At 39.7% G+C, this 19190-nt stretch overlaps 2 protein-coding genes across 3 annotated transcripts in view; one reads left to right on the top strand and one right to left on the bottom strand.

The window, feature by feature from the left end:
* mroh1 (maestro heat-like repeat family member 1) overlaps positions 1–10528 on the top strand; it is a 29049-nt gene extending 18521 nt beyond the window's left edge. For both annotated transcript variants that reach the window (XM_046044797.1, XM_046044796.1), the window contains 17 exons: positions 567–702; positions 876–988; positions 2203–2355; positions 2507–2563; positions 2836–2933; positions 3174–3339; positions 3857–4026; positions 4155–4292; positions 4753–4867; positions 5104–5250; positions 5377–5443; positions 5676–5797; positions 6872–7021; positions 7140–7274; positions 7518–7620; positions 7837–7902; positions 8059–10528. In XM_046044797.1, the coding sequence (XP_045900753.1) occupies positions 567–702; positions 876–988; positions 2203–2355; positions 2507–2563; positions 2836–2933; positions 3174–3339; positions 3857–4026; positions 4155–4292; positions 4753–4867; positions 5104–5250; positions 5377–5443; positions 5676–5797; positions 6872–7021; positions 7140–7274; positions 7518–7620; positions 7837–7902; positions 8059–8135 (2013 nt within the window). In that variant the 3' untranslated portion in view covers positions 8136–10528. The remainder of the gene's footprint in view (positions 1–566; positions 703–875; positions 989–2202; positions 2356–2506; positions 2564–2835; positions 2934–3173; positions 3340–3856; positions 4027–4154; positions 4293–4752; positions 4868–5103; positions 5251–5376; positions 5444–5675; positions 5798–6871; positions 7022–7139; positions 7275–7517; positions 7621–7836; positions 7903–8058) is intronic.
* Positions 10529–11661: 1133 nt separating this feature from the next.
* Positions 11662–17050, bottom strand: ccka (cholecystokinin a). Its single transcript, XM_046044798.1, has 4 exons — positions 16986–17050; positions 14990–15069; positions 14357–14525; positions 11662–13723 (listed from the first exon to the last, which is right to left on the bottom strand). The coding sequence occupies exons 1-4, from the start codon at positions 16999–17001 to the stop codon at positions 13584–13586; spliced, it is 405 nt and encodes a 134-aa protein (XP_045900754.1). The 5' UTR covers positions 17002–17050; the 3' UTR covers positions 11662–13583.
* Between the last annotated feature and the right edge of the window lie 2140 nt (positions 17051–19190).

Raw genomic sequence — 19190 nt, 5'->3', positions numbered from 1 at the left:
TTTTTGTAACCTTGGCCAGATCTGTGCCTTGCCACAATTCTGTCTCTGAGCTCTTCAGGCAGTTCCTTTGACCTCATGATTCTCATTTGCTCTGACATGCACTGTGAGCTGTAAGGTCTTATATAGACAGGTGTGTGGCTTTCCTAATCAAGTCCAATCAGTATAATCAAACACAGCTCGACTCAAATGAAGGTGTAGAACCATCTCAAGGATGATCAGAAGAAATAGACAGCACCTGAGTTAAATATGAGTGTCACGGCAAAGGGTCGGAATATTTATGACCATGTGATATTTCAGTTTTTCTTTTTTAATAAATTTGCAAAAATTTCTACATTTCTGGTTTTTTTTCTGTCAAGATGGGGTGCTGAGTGTACATTACTGAGAAATAAAATGAACTTTTTTGATTTTTGGAAAATGGCTGCAATGAAACAAAGAGTGAAATATTTAAAGGGGTCTGAATACTTTCCGTACCCACTGTATATAGTCTTCGCTTGATGTTTAAACTGACATTTGGCGTAGCAGCCATTTTGTACCTTTCCTTTCTTAATACCTGCATCTTTGTCTAGAACATGGTCTCTTTCCACAACCTTGGAGCTCTGCTGGGTCGACTGTCTCCGCGGTGTTCTGACCCTCACCCTGCCGTACGCGCTGCTGCTATGGACTGCATCTACACACTTCTCTATACACAGCTACGCTATGAAGGTACACACAGCCCTGACCTTTTACCCTTATTATTAAATCAATTAAAATAAATGTTTTTTCTCCTTCAACCTACATATTCCAGCTTTAACCTAAACTTTTAATGTAGACATACAACGACTGGTCTTTGTAAAGCTTGCTGTTTTGACTTTACTTTTCCGTTTTTCTCGGTGTAGGTTTCTCACTAGATTATAAGGATGAAGCTGTGGATAGTCTTTTGTCCCTAAAAGACCATCTAGAAAACCCTGACCCCTCAGTTCTATATAAGACCTGCTCTGACCTCACCAAGGTACTGTCCACTTTGTAGCACTCAGCAAGGCTTCCTTAAAAGTCGTTACCTTAAATATTACATGTATTGAATCATGTGTCCTTGCCAAATTAGATTATTTTGACTTTTAGTATGGCATTAAATGACAAAGCATTACTGTAATCAACAATGTAGTTTTGTTGCTTTCATTCAGCTTATCTCTGTCCACTTCTGTTAATTTTGCCATTTTAAAATTTAGTCTTAGTCTTACTCCTGTGTCCAATGTCCTTGTTAGTTTTTGTCATGTTTTAGTTGACTAAAAGTCTGGGTATTGTCGTGTGATTTTAGTCAAAAGTATTTAGTCTAGTTTTTGTTATTGAACTTTACCTAAACTAAACCTTAATCTTTTTAGTATTTTCTAACTCATTAGTATAATTTTAATTAGAGCAGATTGACCAAAATGCTAATTAAAATAGAGATATTTATAATTTTAGTCTTTATTTCACTCATCTCACATATAGATAAAATGTTCTGTAAAATTTGAGTGTTAGCTTTGCTCATTTTTATTGCAAAGGAGACATTAACTTACCTCAATTCCCGGGTGGTTAGCCTTGATATGCCGCTTCAAGTTTGTATTGTTTTTTCCAAAAATCTTACAACCACATCGCTTTCCATCCAATATAATTAGGCACTCTGTTTTGTTGTCCGCCTCACTTTATTTGAAAATTGGACCAAATATTTAAGCGCCTCTTTCTCCCTAGCATCTTGTGTTCATCACCAGAGTTCGCATCCTCCACAGTTTTCCTCGCACACCAGGCGTCGCCCTGGTCGGCCAGCGTTCAAAGCACAGGAAGAAAAAAATACCAATGAATGAACACACTGTTCAAGTGAAAATTTAGAGGGAGAAATATTTCGTCTCCTCATTATACTGACAAAAAGAAATGCCATTTCAAGAGATTTAGTGAACTTAGTGTCGTCATTTTTCGTCAACAATATTGCATGTTAAGATGGTCACAGTCAGTGTTTAAGTACATTGTCCCCTTCTCGTCATCATGTCGTTTTAGCTAGGGGAAAAAAAGGTCATTGATGAATATATTTCGTTTAGTTTCGTCTGATGAAAGAAACACTACTGTCCACGATGATAGTCATACAATCAGTGTTACCTTTTTAATGTTTGTGTGAAGTTAGTAAGTAAAGACTTAAAGTATACAGTAAAACTGTGTAACTGCGTGTTTTTCATTGTGTGTGTGTGTCAGGTGATGAGTAAGCGTCTGCCTCAGCAGCAGCTGACGACGTTGGTGTTCATGTTGTTTGAAGGGCTGGTCGACAGTCAGACAAACTGCTGCAGAGCTTCTTCTGTCATCCTAAACAGTCTGCTGAAGAACCGAGGAGGCGGGCTACAAGACCTGGTAACACATACACACACACACCACACACCACACACCACACACCACACAACACACAACACATACACCACACACACCTGCTGTACTGGATCACCAAAGACACTGCTTGTTTGTGTCTTTCTGTCTTTGTCTGTGTTTTACATGTGTATGTTAGGTCCCGGAGATGATGGAGGTGCTACATGTGCGTCTACAGAGTATCACAGAGGAGCAGGTAAGGACAGACATCAGTATAACAATATTCAGCAGATATATGTATTATTCAATAGCTCTCTCTTTTTATGTTTTGAATAGGGAACATACAGACTTGATTCACCCTTTTGTGGCTTATTTTGCAATGATGGTCAGCTCACAATTATATCTTATTTGTTTGTTATCATAGATGGATAGATAATCATTATTACCTAATGATTATCTGTGATCTTTACCCACTTAACTTATAATTAGTTCACACTGAAAGAACTGTTTCATTGTACCTGTGTTTAGGTGAGAGTGGCAGTGGGACAGACGGTACTAATCCTGGCTTCTCAGCATCTACAGACTGTTATCAATACACTAGTTAACCAACCACTTCCTTATGACAGGTATCTATACAACAACATTCACACACACACACATAAAATATATACATATATATATATATATATATTACAACTTAGAATTATATAAACTGCTCTGTTTCAGCTAGGCCAAGGTCATTGCCAGTTGCAATTATTTGTCTTTGTAGGGTAGAATTCCTCACATCTCGTAGAGCCAGGAGTTTGTTTTTTTTTTTTTCAATGGAACACTCTTAAAACATGAAATGTTTCTGTCTCTCTGTCCAGCTGGACCAGTGAGATGTGGATGGCCTTGGGAGCAGACCCCATCGTAGCCAGTCAGATCATCGAGATGGTGATGGAGAAGCTTGTCATCATGGCGCCCTACGTAGACAAGAAGGAGTCAATGATCAGGGGAGGGGCAACAAAGGTGGCCACCCATCAGCCACTGGCTGTAAGTCACAAACACTCAGACATGTCACTGATCACATTGTATCTGTTCTAGATCAAGATTCTGATATTTATAATCATGATTCATGATTACATTTATTTTCCACTAATAGAAATATGTAAGCAAAGCCATAAAATGAAACATTTTAAAGTAGCATATGCCGATAAAGGTTGTAGGGTCTTCAGTATTATGTCCTCTGGCCATGTACTGTGTGAAACTTTTACTACTGATCATTTGCAACCCAGCTCACGTAGCGAATGCAGCACTTAGCAGAGCAGCAGCTGCTTTTGTCCTACATATGTGTCTACACAGGATGCCTTCAGGGACAGTATTGTTAGGACACCTGTTTTTTTGGCAGCTCAGAGCCCAATACACAATCACTGTTATTATTAAACGGAAGAAAATAGACTTGGAAGTGTAAAAGTATGCACAGCAGCTCCATGCCAAACACAAATTGCAGAAGGGGATGATTCTTGTGCGATAACGTCTGCATGTGTGTCTGTGTGTTCTTTGTTTCCAGATGACATGCGGTCTCAAGGAACTGTTATTAAATGGCCAGAGTCAGGAGCCGGCAGTCGGTCTGTTTCCTCAGCTCTTCTCCTGTCTCACTGTCAGACTTGGAGCAAGTGTTGGGGTCTTAGCCCCGAAGGACAACAATACTAAACACATCACCGCTGTCCATGTAGCAGGGTGGGCATATTTTTCTCTATATAGCTCATAAAATGTCCCTACATGGACTAGTGATATAAACTTTTAATTTCATGCGTGTATCTGTGTGGACAAACAATATGATGAAATTGTTTTTATGTGTGTTTCAGGGTAGCAGCCGATGCCCTGCGAATCCTGTTGGCACGGGCCCAGTTAGGTGAGGTGACGAAAAGACTGGATGAAGATAACGCCTGGGAGGCGATCAAGGAACCGAATACACACATTGCTGGAGTTACACTACTGGCAAGGTACGTATACATACAATGAGCGCTGTGGGTTCAGTTCGAAATTCACACCAGATAGACACTGGTAGTAGAAATTGTAGCTTGATATTTCAACTAATTTCTGCTCATCAGTATTTATTACAAAGACAAGTGTTGCAGTAGGAGATACCTACCTGAAGAGAGGTTATGAAGTCTTCATGCGATTAGAGAACCACATTACAGCATGATTTATCAAATTGTGTTGGACTTAAAAGTAAATGGACACTTGTAATTAACTTTACCGGACCATAGTCTCTCCAAATCCTGTGGGAAACAATGAGTAAAAAGCACATTTTGACTATATAATTTATGCAATGGTAAAAAAAAAAAGGCAAAATAAATGGAAAAAATGTGAATGTACTTGTTTGATATTCGGCAAAGTTTTTCATTATATTCGGTTTCACTTCGCTTAATTTCGGTGCATCCCTATTCTAAATGTCTTCAGGGCGATGGCTAAGCATGCTGGTCCCAGGTTGCCTGCCATCGTGGAGTGTCTGTGTCCCTCCTTGAACAACATCTACGAATGCCAGAGAATCACTGTCACTGCTTTCTTTTCTGAGGTGAAATATTACATCATGTTTATTTTTTCTGTGTGAGGAGGGGGTCCAGTGTTTTAATTAAGCTAAATGAAATGAACGATAAATGCCTCCACCTGTTGACTTTGTCCTCATATTCCTGACCTCCATTTAAGTTGCACAGTGTATTACAAAAGTTCCAAATGCCATCAGATTAAGAATATCAATCAGCTTTTAATGACCAGCTGGTGGAGAACGTGTGACGTGTTTTGTTTCTCCAGCTCTTAAACCATCACGTGGTGACGGAGTTGATGTTGATAGACGTGTTAATGAACAACATGATGGAGAGGATATCAGATCCCTGTTGCACCGTCCGCATGTTGTCTGTGCGGGGGCTCGGCAATCTAGCTGTGGGATCACCTGAAAAGGTACATTATTAACACACACAAGCGCACGCTCTGTACCACCAGGTGAAAACTAACATGGTTGTGGGATACTTGACACACACCTTTCATCTCTTCTTCTTGCTTACCCTCACTTCCTTCCCCCAACAGGTGAATAAATATGCCAAGGAGCTGCTGGCTGCCATGAGTTCAGGCATGGAAGAGAAAGACGATCCAGGTGAGTTGACACCATTTCCGATGCAGGGAAGAAGTTAAAGTTACAGTAATCTCAGGTCTGGCTCACCTGATGTATTACATTAATTCCTAAATCTTACTGTCTACTGGTTCTGGGTTTCACTTTTCTTCACCACATCCATCACGTTTATCATGAAACATGTTCAGCCACTCATGCTGGATCAGTTGTCAGAAATGCAAAAAATTTTCATTAATTTCTTCTGGTCTTCCTGCAGGTAAGCTGATTACGCTTGAAGCCATGTCGGGTCTTTCTAAAGTCCTCCTCTATCTGGACAAGAAGAATGTCCACTTGCTAGTGGTCTATATCTTCATGAAGATTAAACCTTTCTTGGAAAGTGTGAGTTTCCATGAGTTTAAGATGTGGTATAATGATACATACCCTATGATAACTCTCACAATAATCCTAAGTAAAAATTTGTGTATTTTAATAGCGCTGGAGATATTTAGCAGTTATTTCAGGGTTGGCCCTTAATGCAATAAACAGTATTTAATGTATTTTACATATACAGAGCTGAGGATTGTTAGGCTATGTTCAGACTGCAGGCCAAAGTGACCCAAATTAGATTTTTTTGTCCATATGTGACTCAGATCTGATCTCTTTATAACAGTGTGAACAGGCCAAGTCACATGGAATCTGATCTTTTCCAGTTCAGATTTGGGCCGCTTTCATATGTTGTCCAAATTCGATCAGATCTTTTTCAATGCGACCTCAGTCTGGACACACAGGTCGGAATTGATGCGACTTTGACGTCACTTTAGAGCAGCTGTTGTCACATTTCTGCTGAAGATGGAGCCGCGGTGAACAAAGAAACACCACAAAAAGCCTTTTATTATACAGATGGATCTGGTTTTTTTCTCTGCCTTGCTGTCATCTGCCCACAAATTCCCTTTCTTACACCTGAAATCCACCGGACCGCGAGCTCACTTCTCTCTTATTTACGTACATGCTACTTGTCCGAGCGGACGCAGTAGAGCCAGAAAGCGAGAGAGAGAAAGAGAGAGGGGGAGGGATTGAGTTGTGTGGCAGATGCGTTGTACAGCGCGAGAAACCGTAGTGAAAAGGACAGAAAGTTGTGAGCACTTGTCATAATTCATGAGAAATATGACCCGTGTGAGGTTAGTAAATGGCAAGTAGGAGCTGTTTACTTCTGTACGACAGCGTGCTGCGTGTGACGTCGTGGTATTCTTCTGCGCATGTTGGTCACTTTCAGGCTGCAGACAGTTCACACTGGAGTCTGATACGGGCCACATTTAAACAATAATGTGAACTGTAAACAAAAAATCAGAATTGAGCATTAAGGCCTGCAGTCTGAACGTAGCCTTAGTGTTCTGTAGCTCTGCAGTTGTTTCCTCACTCATACAGAGACATAATATAATGCTAATGGTACCTTCTGGCTCCGTGCTCATCCAGGAGAATGATGAAATCCGCTGTGCTTCCATACATCTCATGGGGAACCTTTCCAAGTTTGGCTCAGGAGAGCCAGTGTTCAAAGACCAGATCCACAACGTTCTGGTCAGCCTGCTGTTACACCTGGTTGACCCAAACCCACAGGTGGTCAAGGTACAGTAGGAAATGTGCATACACACACACACACAAAGTTTTTCTTATAGTGCATGCATCTTAGTCCTACAGGGCAAACCGCTTCATTGTTTCACACAAATTTGTTGCATCTGTCCAGGCGTGCAAATATGCCATGCGAGTGTGTGCTCCTGTGGTGGGATCAGAGCAGATCACAGCCATGTTTCAAAACCACCTCCACGAAGACAAGAGCTTGCACTATGGAGAGTTTATTAATGACCTCACCAAGTACCTGGTGAGACACACAGTCAAACATGAGCATTGCTGAATAAGGGCATTTGTGCACCTTCTTATAAAGTATGAAATGTATTGAGCTGGTTCTTTGTAAGGTTACTTTGATTGTTTTTGTTTCTATTTTCTTAAAAATGATGAAACAATGGTATGGAAAGTATTTTGTAAAGTAAAGGTAGATGATATGATATTGTTGAAGAGATAGTTATTCTTCTTTGATGTTCAGTGCATGTTTTGTGGTTCCTAGATTCAGGACTTTCCAGGCATGCTGAACTTTTATCACATCTCAGTCATCCAGTTCTTCAAGAGCAGCTGGCCTGAGGTCAGAGCAGGAGCTGCCATGTTTATAGGTATGACTACAGCACTCCAAGACCTTGCTACATGTCGTGAACATTAATGTTTTTAATGTTAATCAGAGGTTTCAAATGGAGGCGGTCTTTAGCCACAAGCCTTCACAATATAAAAAACAAATCCAGTGAACTTGAGTTGATATAAGGGTTAGAAGCAGTGTGTTCCTATATGATGTGACCTGACCTAAAGGGGTGTGTGTCTATGTGTGTTATCAGGGTTTCTGCTAGGGAATCTTCCAGAGGAGCATCTCTCCCACCTCAACATGGGGACCATCACTAAAGGTGATTGACTGTACAACCTTGTTTTTCTTCAAACATTTCAACTCAGTATGTTTGTGTTCTGGTATTGACTGTGTGTGTGTGTGTGTGTGTGTGTGTGTGTGTGTGTGTGTGTGTGTGTACCTGTGTTTTTGTGTGTATGCATGTGTTCATCCTCAGGTTTAGTGATGCTCCTCCAAGATCCAGATCCTGTGGTGAGAGTGAAGGCTGCTGAGGCCATGGGGCGTTTCCACTGACACAAAGACAAATCTCAGCATTTCCTTTAGTCACAAGTGGTAGGTCGCCACCACATAAAAACATGAAAAGATGAAGAATATTTAATTTGGCCTGCAGGTTGCAACAACATTTAGAGCTCACCATGTGCAGTCATTATAACAGCATTCAAATAACGCAACTACAACCTTCATTAAAACAAACACAGGGACCAAAAACAGGAACAAATGTGGAGCCAGAAACCAAACAAACACTGATTATACAAACATACACACGGATGCACATATATTTAGCACTTAGCAGCTTAGTTTAGCTTCTTTTGACACTTGACTACTTGAAAGATACTTGAATGGAGGTGTTAATTCTTAACTATATTTTAGTGACCAAAGACTGTGTTGCTGTATACAGATGGACGTTGTTTGTAGCGTTTAGTATTCTACCAGAGATATACTGTGTTCTTTCAATGAAATATACCATGCGTCAAGGAGTTTCTAATGAACGGGGTAAAAACACATTTGAGCTTGAGTGAAAGGTTTAAATTCAAATATTTCTGTGCAAACGATAACAATAATGCGCATTTAGAGTACATGACCATGATTTCATATGACTGGCTGGCTAAAGTGTGTGTGTGTGTGTGTGTGTGTGTGTGTGTGTGGTCATACCAGCATTTCGTGATAGTGTTTTCAGTTTCAGACATCCTCTTTTAGAGAGAGTTCCAATGTAGTGGGCTTGGTTTTATTGTCCTAAAGACCCTCCCTCTGATTAACACGGTATCTTTCTTTCCTCAAATCAGCTCTGAGCTTTAACCCTGCCCTCCATGAAGATTGTAGGTCTGTTAAACGTGCAGTACCATGAGTAAATTAACATGATGTCTATAATAGAAATGGTGAAAATGCAGAAGAGCTACAGCAGGTTTTAAGGTTTTACGGTCACCTCCATTTTTGTTTATCAGTCACTGCCACCGTTACAACTAAATGGCCACACTGAACACTTCCCGGAGTAACATTAAAGTGTGTGCTCCACCTCAGACGGCTGCTTTGTCCACAGTCTATTTCTTCTGCACATAGTTTATCAATCAATTTCACATTACGGGCCACAAGAGTTTTCAGCTGTGCTCCATACGGACATTAATTACCATCACAACATTGCCCGGCATCCTGTGGCAGCCATCATGAACACAACAGCCAAGTGAGAAGTTGATAATCACTTTAATGTGGTGACCCTTGTGTTTTCATTCACGTTTTGCATCATATAACACAATTCTGCGAAGCGAGCTGAGAGCATTTTTTTTTTTTTTTTTTTTTTGTTAGCCAGGCCAAACTTACAGACTTGACTTCTCTGAACCAGCCAGTTTCAACCAATCAAACCATTCCTGTGTAGCTGTGCTAAAACAGTTAGTGCCAAATGTTTATTGATAACACATAATACACTATAGTGATGCTGTTAATGATTCTCTCTCACTTTGAATCCACTTCATGTTCATGTCTTTATTCCTTTAAATGTTGGATTTTGTACAGTTTAAGGATATGGTTGTGGGTTTGCAGACCTCTTACTATGATGAGTGAATGTTGTCTTATGTACATGTCATTTTAATATTTATGTCTCCAAAATAATTCACTCAAACGGCAACAAGGAAACAAAATAATTCGTTATGTGTCTTAATTTGGTGACAAAACATGTCCAAAAGAGAGTCAGATGAAAGCAATATATTGTTTGTTCTAGAATAAATGATTATGTGTATGTCGATCTGCAATATCTCAGTTGCACGTTTAAGCTCTTGTCATGTAGTCCCTGATTTAAGAACTGAAAGGCAGACTAGGAGCTGAACCTGGTTGGTGTATGTACCCAATTTCATTGAATCCTAATTTTAATTTTCTTCACGTCGACAGAAGTCACAAGCAGAGAACATTTTAATGTTTTTGTCCTGGTTTCAGCTGGTGGCTTTTGGTTATTTCAAGTTTAACAGTAAGGAAAATGTTTTCTCAGTGGAAACAAGCTAATGTTCATACTGTACATTTATCAATCAAATGTAAAAGGCAGCTCCTGGATTGCATTAGATGTTCTACAAACAGGGACTTGTGGCTTCTAGCATTTTCTAACACTATGGCTTGGTTGAAGGTGATAGGTAAATATTAATTAGCAGAGTTCTCTGTTTTAAACGATGTTACGAACTTCATACCACTGATGTGATTTTTCATGACATCTACCTGTTTTTTTTTTGGTTTTTTTTAACATGTTGAATGCTGTAAATGTATGTCTAAGTATGTATGACACTGAGGCATGGCTCAATGTGTGAATGTATTCAGGTGTGACTGTGTGCATGTCATCTTGTTGCGTTGCAACGCCAGAAGAGAGACTGGGTGATGGCAATCAATGTATTTAAAATGAAGAAATAAACAGATCTATCCAAATGTAACTGATTGTATTTCTTGTCCAATTTGCACACATTTCCCCGTGTCCATGTGGGTACAGTAAAGAGTATTGTGGTCACACAATATACAGCTGCAGTTTGTCTTAATGCAACAACAGAATAGATTAGTTTTGAGTTTAAAACACAAATATGTAATAATGACTTTAACAATGCCAACGGTCTAACTGCCGCATATTTCCCTCACCGCTCTTCATTATATTCCTTGAGTTGTCTGTAGGCTCTTTTAATCATGTCCTCTATCAAATGTAAATCAAATGTAAATGTTCAGGTGTACCAAATTATCACCGTCATCTTTTTGGGGAATTCATTTTGGGATCAGGTGTGACATGTTCATATGATATCATATCGGAGCTGTTGGTCCGTCTGTCTTCACCTTGTGTCCTTGTAGACTGACTAACTCATCATAACCAGAACTGTGAGTATAACAGCGTGCATCACAGTGGGAATTTGCATCTGGTCTCTGTGTTTGCTCGTGTGCTGTAACAGAAGCAGAGTAAATATTAACCACCTGAGGTCTCACAAGAGCTTCACAGACAGACAGACAGACAGTAAACAAGACTATTGTGTGTTTGGGTTTTGTCTGTGTGTCCTAAAGTGTGCGAGAGAGATGTCCTTGGTTTGTCTGTTGTACATTGTGAAAAGTATTTGTAATGAATGAGTACACCTCCTTGTGACTAAATAGTTGTTATGCATATTATAAATGTGTGATTCTGTGCTCTTTTGTTTCTGTATATTTGTGTAGCAATCAGTGTGTCTGAGTAACGGCGCTTCTCTCTCTCAGTTGATCTCCTGTCTGATAAAACACTGGATGAAGGGACTAACTTACAGCAAGCTTGATGGCTAGAGTGGTCATCTTAGCTGGTAAGTGTGATGCGTGAAGAGAAACCAGGAATATGTGTTTTCAGTGTGAACAGTATGCAAGAGGACGTGTGTGTGTGTGTGTGTGTGTGTGTGTGTGTAGGCAGCTGAGTTTTAATCATTCCCCATCAGAGTTAAGGATTTGCTTCACTAACTAAAACCCAACAGAAAAGACTTCTGTCTTTTCATCAAAAGTTCTATACACATGCATTTTGCTTCGTGTCTGTGTAACAAACAAATTTACATCAGATGCAATACCATTTATTCTGGAGAGGTTTATTTTCAAACTAAAATCTTGAGTTTATGACATTTTCTCTAAAATGGGTGCGTTCAGGTTATGTTCAGCTGTGTGGCAAATAATGGCCTGCTTCTGCGCCTAATAATAATGCTGGCAGCGGCAACTTGAAATGGTTGGGATCAGCCCGCCATGTGTCCTTGAAACATAACATCATAATCCCAAATAAATGCATTTGCATTTCTTGCTGACATGAGAGGAAAATTGAGCTTTATTTTCAATTTCATTGAATCTGAAAGTTGGTAGAAACATATTTATTCCACGAGACTTAACCTTTAAGACTGCATACATACATATATAATAATCTTTCAAAAAGAACAAAAACACTCTTCTATCCATATCTACAGTACATGTAATCATGACCTGATCCTGATCTGCCACCGAGGTCCATTATGCAATGATTGGGAGACCCCCAAGAATCTCATATACAGAAGACAACACCTTGTGCTTTCTAAAACCTATCTTGTGCTTTTTCACACTGCACACTTTAATCCCAGGGTTACCTTCAGCAGGCAGGGGTGGAGGTGAAAAGTTGGTGCTGTTTTAGGCCCTTTTTTCCCAATCCCGAGATGTTCTTCCTGACTCCATACAAGTACTGTAATATTAACCTCTGCTAGATTTTAATGTTCTATCACACTGTTTTCTTTAGTTACAGACGGTATGAAAATACTTTTTTTTAACCGTACACTTGTATAAAGTTGAAGTTAAATAGAAGCTCTGGGCTGCAGTTAGCTGAGTGCATTAAGGTACCAATCAAAGATACAGACTTAAATCCCACTTTTGGTTCAATTTGCCAAAGACACTTTAGTGGCTCACTAAAGCCCGATATAAACCCTTCAATACATTCTCAATTGTCAGTGAACTGAGACACTTTAAAACTACTTTAAGTGATCTAAATTTGAGTGTTAGACACTAGGTTCTCAGTGGAATGAGGCTGAAATGTATATTTAAAGGAGCAGGTTACTCTATTCTATCTAGCTTGATAGTCAGTGTTTTCTCTTCCAAATGTCTATTGAAATTATTGAAAAAACATGATATTGCTCAGTGTTGTGCTAGAACTAAAAGCAAAAGTCTGTTGAGCTGTTAACACCAGTAAAAGAGAAGTTTACTTTGTATTTGACTACTGTTGGTCTTTGCAGATAGGTCTGGTGGCTTATATTTTTCTTATTGTCAACAAATTTCATGAAAACATCAAAACCAACAATTTATTGAACGTTTAACATCTATTACCTGTGTAGCCAAAGCCTTATTCCTTTGTGCCATAGAACTCTCTCAAACCCATCGATGAGCTGCACTGTTGAACTGGTTGACATGTTCCTTCAGTACCATGAACACACACACACTCTAGTTCACCAATTCCTCCTATTTGAATAATGTTTGCTAACTAAATACTACTAAATACTAAACTATTTCTTAGTTGTTTTTAATGATTTGTGTCTTCAGCAGGAACAGGTGGGGTTGAGGCTTAGAGCCACAGACAGGGTAGGAGAGTCAGAAAGTACTGAGAGATGGACTAACACACTGTTGGTTTTGATTTTTTTCATAGAATTTTGCAACAGTAACAACAATATAGACTTTTTTTTCAGCCTTACCCTTTAAAATTGTCCTTAAATATTATTCTGACATACTCTGGGGAACGGTTTAGAAAGTGCTTGAAACTTTAGAGCATAGAGATTCGGGGTCTACCACAGGTTGCAGGAAATGCCCTTTAGCGAATGTTTTCTCCTCTCTGCATATATATAACGAATCTAAACTCATTCTAGGATCCAGTCGAGTCAGCCCTTGGTTACAGTAAGTGCAGTGTGAAAAGGGCTTTTTATTTTCGGGGCTTTTAGTGGCGGTGTTGGGGGTTATAACTCAGGTTTTGCAAAAAATCAAGCTATGCCTTTAGGAGGAGTATTCATACTCCTCTGCACTGCGTCGTCCAAAGTCCATCCAGCCGAGGTAATCTCTGTCCTTTATCCTGTGGCCGGGGGCTAGACCACTGGCTCTGCTGGTGATAGAGGATCTGGTCTGGTAGGGAGAGCCTGGGGCAGATGAGACAAGAAGAGAATGCTGCTCGTCACACTGATGATGTTATGAGGACAGGGCGATGGCCAAAACATGATTACAGTGCACATTTTCCTGCCTATACTGACTGCATAATGAAAATGTATAACTCAAAATGAAGTTGCTGCTGACTTGTTTTGTTTCTACTCTCATGTCTGTCTGTCGTGTGTGTGTGTGTGTGTGTGTGTGTGTGTGAGAGTTCTGTAAGACCAGTGAGCTCAGCAGGTCTCCCAGTCACACAGCGTTGACTTGAAAGACAAACAGAGATCCACAGTGACAGAGAGAGCAGAGAGTGAGGTAAGGAGACGAGCGAAGGAGACAAACGGAGGGGGCGGGCTGGTAGGGGGAAATGTCGGAAACAGAAATGGAAAAGACAGAAGGAGGGTACAAAGAGGAGCTATGGTAAGCTAGAGGGAGGCAGGAAAATGCCAGATGGTGGGACTAAAACACAGCATGAGTGATGGCACATTACAGTCGGATGGATGTTGGGAAAAGAGAAATAACAAGACCAGGAGCGAGATGAGACAAAGGAATGTTCTGTGTGTAGTGAGATGATTAAAGGGAAAAACTCCCCCCTCCCTAGTAGTCATGCCATACATCTGACTGCTCACCCTTCCTGGAGATGATTCTGGCCAGTAGCTGGCTCAGGCTGTTTCGAGCGTCCCCCTGGGGCTGGTTGTAGTTGGCTAGCTGCCCTGAGGGGGGCGCAGGGGCTGAGCGGGTATGGCGCGTGTGGTTGGGTGAGGGGGGAGGCAGGCTGTCTGTCAGGAGAGCCTCTGACTAGAGGAGAAGAAAAAAGCAAGAAGGGGAATAAGAAAAATATCTGCCATTTCAACACTTCACTGTAACTTTAAATCGGTTTAAAGCAGAAACTCACTCAGTCTACTTTTGTTTGAATTTCAGCGTATATATTTTGAATGCAAAAATCTCCAATTAAGAATAATCAGACATTGTTCTGGACTAGGTGATTTTGCAAAACACCCCATTCTCATGCTTAGTACTCAATGAATTGAGTGGGATTGAAACATATAATACTTTCATTAGTGGATCTGATGTAGCTACTGGATATGAAGAAAAGAATGTATGTTTCATGGTCTGTAAAATGCACTCAATACATTATTTAGGTATGATGGATGATAATAATTATCAAAAATAAATGAAATGATGAAAATAAAATGGTTTTTTTTTTGCAAATCCATGCAGACTTCAGTACACTTCTAGCTGTGTTGGTCTGTGTGTCTTACCATGGAGTGTGAGGGCAGACTCAGCGAACTGCTGGACGCAGCAGCCAGGAGGACACACACACAGATACCTACATTCATGACTTCAGGGAGACAAAGGGGGACAGAATATAACAACAAAGTTAAAAGAAATCCACTACACCTACAGTTATGTGGTAATTTTCCTATTAGGTCACTCGCTGTTTACTTTCTCTGCACTGCCCGCTCTTTTCTTTTCTTTTCTCCATTCAGCTTGTTAAATAGGTGAAAAATATCACAGGCAAAGTGGGTTTTGCAGAAAGCGGCAATAAATCATTTCACAGTCATTGAAGTGCAGCGGTGGGGGGGAGATTAACCTTTGATGGTTCAGCTGGATCCTGAGGCAAGCATCTTTTTGTCTGTCTTACACCCTCCTTCGCTCAATCACACCCAGTTGGTGTGTGGCAGGGTTGTGATGCTGTAAGCACGAGCAGAATCCCAAACAAAACACCAATTATCTCTAAGTCTGTTTTGCTCTTTTTTTTGAACAGGGTTCACATGAGAGTCAATATTAACATGACCGCACTGAAAGAATAAATTACATACTTACATCTTTTCCCTTGTTTTATTATGTTCAGCTCACATAAAGGTTCACAACATTACTATATTAAAAAATTTTAAGAAATAAATAAAACGTCTTCTATTACTATCGTCTATCTGCTTAGATAGTCATCATAAACTGTGGATTTGACATTAAATTTTCTATGAAAGAGCAGTTGTAAAATATACAGGAAAAACTACAAGATGGTGTAATTTTTCATTAGCCAGACTGATTTTCTAATACTGTATTTATCTTGGAGCCTGGCAAAGCAGCATGTTAGTTGTGATGAATGCTTTATGCCGGAACATTCTTCGAGAGGAAATCATCCAATTAGGTAAAAGGCTTTCACTCCAATAATTTAAACCCCAGTCTCTTTGACTGTCTCTGTGTTTCTGATACAGCAGTGCTGTTGTTGAATATTTCAACTAATAACACAGAATCAAAAAATCATAAAAATATGTACTCCACTTTGTTGGTCACCGAACAGCCTGGATAATATTGGTAGAGTGAATCCGGAGCTTGTTCGCTGGACAATATGATTATCAGCTGTCTTTATCAACATGGACATACAGTACAGCAACTTCAAATGAATCCCTGTAGTTATGCACCAACTGATATTTAGAAATCACAAACAGTCTATTTGAATCACTGTGTTGAAATTGACACGGTGGTGGTGTAAATAGTTATTCTCTTGATGCTAATATAATTCCTGTTAGCAGCTGGTCATTGTCTATAATTCATTATTCAATGGGCTGGTAATGATGTGGTGCTATTACGTATGTGTGAAAGCCCTCTCCTCTCCTGAGAAAAAAAATTCAAATAAAAAAATTAAAGGGGAATGTTTTACTTTATCAACACGTTCATGCTCAGTTATTGCACAGAGATGAATAATTAGCCTCTTCTCTTTTTTGCTATTTTCCCTAATTTTCTTCATGAGCACAATCCTGCCTCTGATATTTGCTGCAATAATACCTACCTAACATACACAGAAAATATGATAACATGAAGATGAAGAAACTCCAATGGCACGATCTGATTATTTTTGTACACATATACATGCCCAAGGTGTAAATCTGCCACCGTTCATAATACACTCATTCATTAGTACATATATGAAATGCACTGTCCCTAAGATACATCACTACTTATCAGTTGTTTCATATATCTATGTTATCCTCAGTGCACTACAACTCACTGAACTAAAGAAAGAATAAGTAAATTGTCAAAGGTATAAAAAAAAAACATGCGAAAACTAAATGTGGAAGCAAAATTTCAAAAGTGGCACCCCTTCCTCTCAACCTTTCAGATTAAATGTAAATCTAAACCAGTCACCTTCACCAAAAAATGCAGTTTTACTAAAATTCTCATTTGTCATCGTAAACCAAAAAAAACTGGCAACAACTAAGGATGCAAATTTCAGAATCAGTTTTTAATTCTTACCTGCAGTTGTCGTCATGGACCATGAGAGGATGAGTCTGAAGATGCTGAGCTTTGCACTTCCAATGTTCAGGCTCTGAGTGAGGGTGAGACAGAGAGGAGACCACATCTTATACTGACACACAGGAAGGGGGCGGTGCCTGGACAGATGGGAGGGGCCTGTTACTGGTGCAGAAACTGACAGCACTGACGCAACTGAGGACGCAAACATGCACACATACTGCAAATACACAAATGCATTACAGACTAAGCTATGTGAAAAAGTGTTGGGACAATGGTGACAGCTTCAATTGTGTCGCCTCATCGCTCCACCTGTGTGACAAACAAGAAGAAGAACACACACACCCTCACACGCACACAGTTTTGGCAGTTTGAATCAGTGGTTTCCAAGAGCAGCTGAAACGTGTCTGAGCATTTAAGTGAAACACACACAGAAACAGAGAGATGGACAGACATGAATATGCTGAGACGGAGACAGAGAGACTTTAAAGAAAGATTGAGGTACAAAGAGGTAAAAAATCAAAGTGAAACATACTGAATTTATATTATGTATCATATATGTAGATGTGAAAGTGTATGAAAAAAGAAAGATAATATGCCTCACTCTGCAGCTCAAGGCCAGAAAATATTACCACCCTATCATTGTGATTAAGTCAAGGCAACATGCAGTTCAGTGCCATTCCAATTTCAGCGAGGACGAAATGACTCTGGCATTGCTTAGATATGACAGGCCATTGCAGTTTCACAGATGAAATACATTTCTCACTGGTGCTTACTTTCCTTCCTACCACCAATGATTACTGCTGGAGTTCTGACAAAATTAGTCCAAAGTGGGTCAGAATGTAATTCTGGAGGCTTTTATTGTGTCTGATGCATGTACAGCCACTGGCTCTCAAAGGGTTGAAAGACAATGTTCTTGCTTTTCAGCCTCAAACGAACATCTGTCCAAAGCTCAGAACAGTATGATCAGTCAACATCTTTAAATATTTCATACATTCATCGCTGAAATCATATGTAACTTCAAACATATATGAAATACAGATCCACTGAATAGTCTGGGTATAAATTCTGTAGGGAGTAAGTCTGAAAAGCTTTAAGAAATGTTGTTAAAAACATTATTCAACAGGTTTGAACTCCCTGAATAAAATGTTGGAATGAAGCACACGCTTCAACGTCAAAGTTAGCTAAAATACTTTTTTTTAAGAATTAATTTAACTGACACACAGAAAGAACTCAGAAAGCAAAAGCCTGAGTGAGCTTTGTGGGAAAAAAAGGCTGAAAAAAGCTGCACACTGGCGTAATAATGTGAAGTGCTAATGCAATTTGTTTTTAAAAGGTTCTAGGGCTGAAACGATTCCTCGATAAAATCGATAAAATCGATTAATAAAATGCATCGACACAAATTCTTTGCATCGATGCTTTGTTTAATCCATTTAACTATACAGCACAGTGTTTCGCATGGACATATTACTATCGACGTGATTATGATGGAGCTGTTTGCAAAGTGGAGGAAGAGGGAGAAAATTGCCAGGGACAAAGAAGAAAGTGTCCGAAGTATGGGATTATTTCAAGCAGAAGAAAACAACAACTCTGTAATGTTTCCGTCTGTCCACCGTAAAAACGAAAAGTTATGTGGCCTCCGCAACAGCACGACGGCAGCTGAACAAAAAGCCCCGGTGTTCTGCCAGCGGACCACAGACAAGGTAACAGTAACAGCAACTTCAGCATTTAACTGAAATCATGATTGATTGTTGAGTTGAAGGCTAGCCAAAGTAAGCCGCAGACCTCAGCTGAAAATGTGCACACGTGTGTTTGTTGTTCTCCTTTTTGGGCCGTGAATTGTAACCTCACAGTCAGGAGTTAACTGGGTGTCGGGGAGCTGCACCTTTTTACTCACCTCCAGCTCTCTCTGTAGCTCAGATAATCCCTGCTAGCTGCATGTGCTAATCCATCCTTCACCCATATTCTTTGTCTTTATTATCGCCATCTTTATAATAACAAACTTGTTAGCTGTATGACACACTATGAATTTCCGAAAGGACTAATAAATATCTACCACCTATAAACCTGCACAGATCCCACTAAGCAAAAGTACTTCTTAAAGGATGCATTGATGAAACATTGAAATGATCTATCGAAGCTTCAAATACTAAAATCATGGTTAGCTGCAGCCCTAAAAGGTTCATTATAGCTTTTAACTTACTGTTT

Source organism: Micropterus dolomieu, linkage group LG03, assembly GCF_021292245.1.
Source record: "Micropterus dolomieu isolate WLL.071019.BEF.003 ecotype Adirondacks linkage group LG03, ASM2129224v1, whole genome shotgun sequence".
In the NCBI taxonomy this organism is placed as follows: Eukaryota; Metazoa; Chordata; class Actinopteri; order Centrarchiformes; family Centrarchidae; genus Micropterus; species Micropterus dolomieu.
This window is presented reverse-complemented; position numbering and strand designations above follow the sequence as displayed.

Bases quoted from the DNA above. Each gene is read 5' to 3' on its own strand.
- ccka (XM_046044798.1), bottom strand. The intron at 14,526-14,989 runs GTAAGACACACA...CTTCTCCTCTAG, and splicing joins GTCTGCCCTCACACTCCATG to TCAGAGGCTCTCCTGACAGA. The intron at 13,724-14,356 runs GTGAGCAGTCAG...CATCTGCCCCAG, and splicing joins CAGAATCATCTCCAGGAAGG to GCTCTCCCTACCAGACCAGA.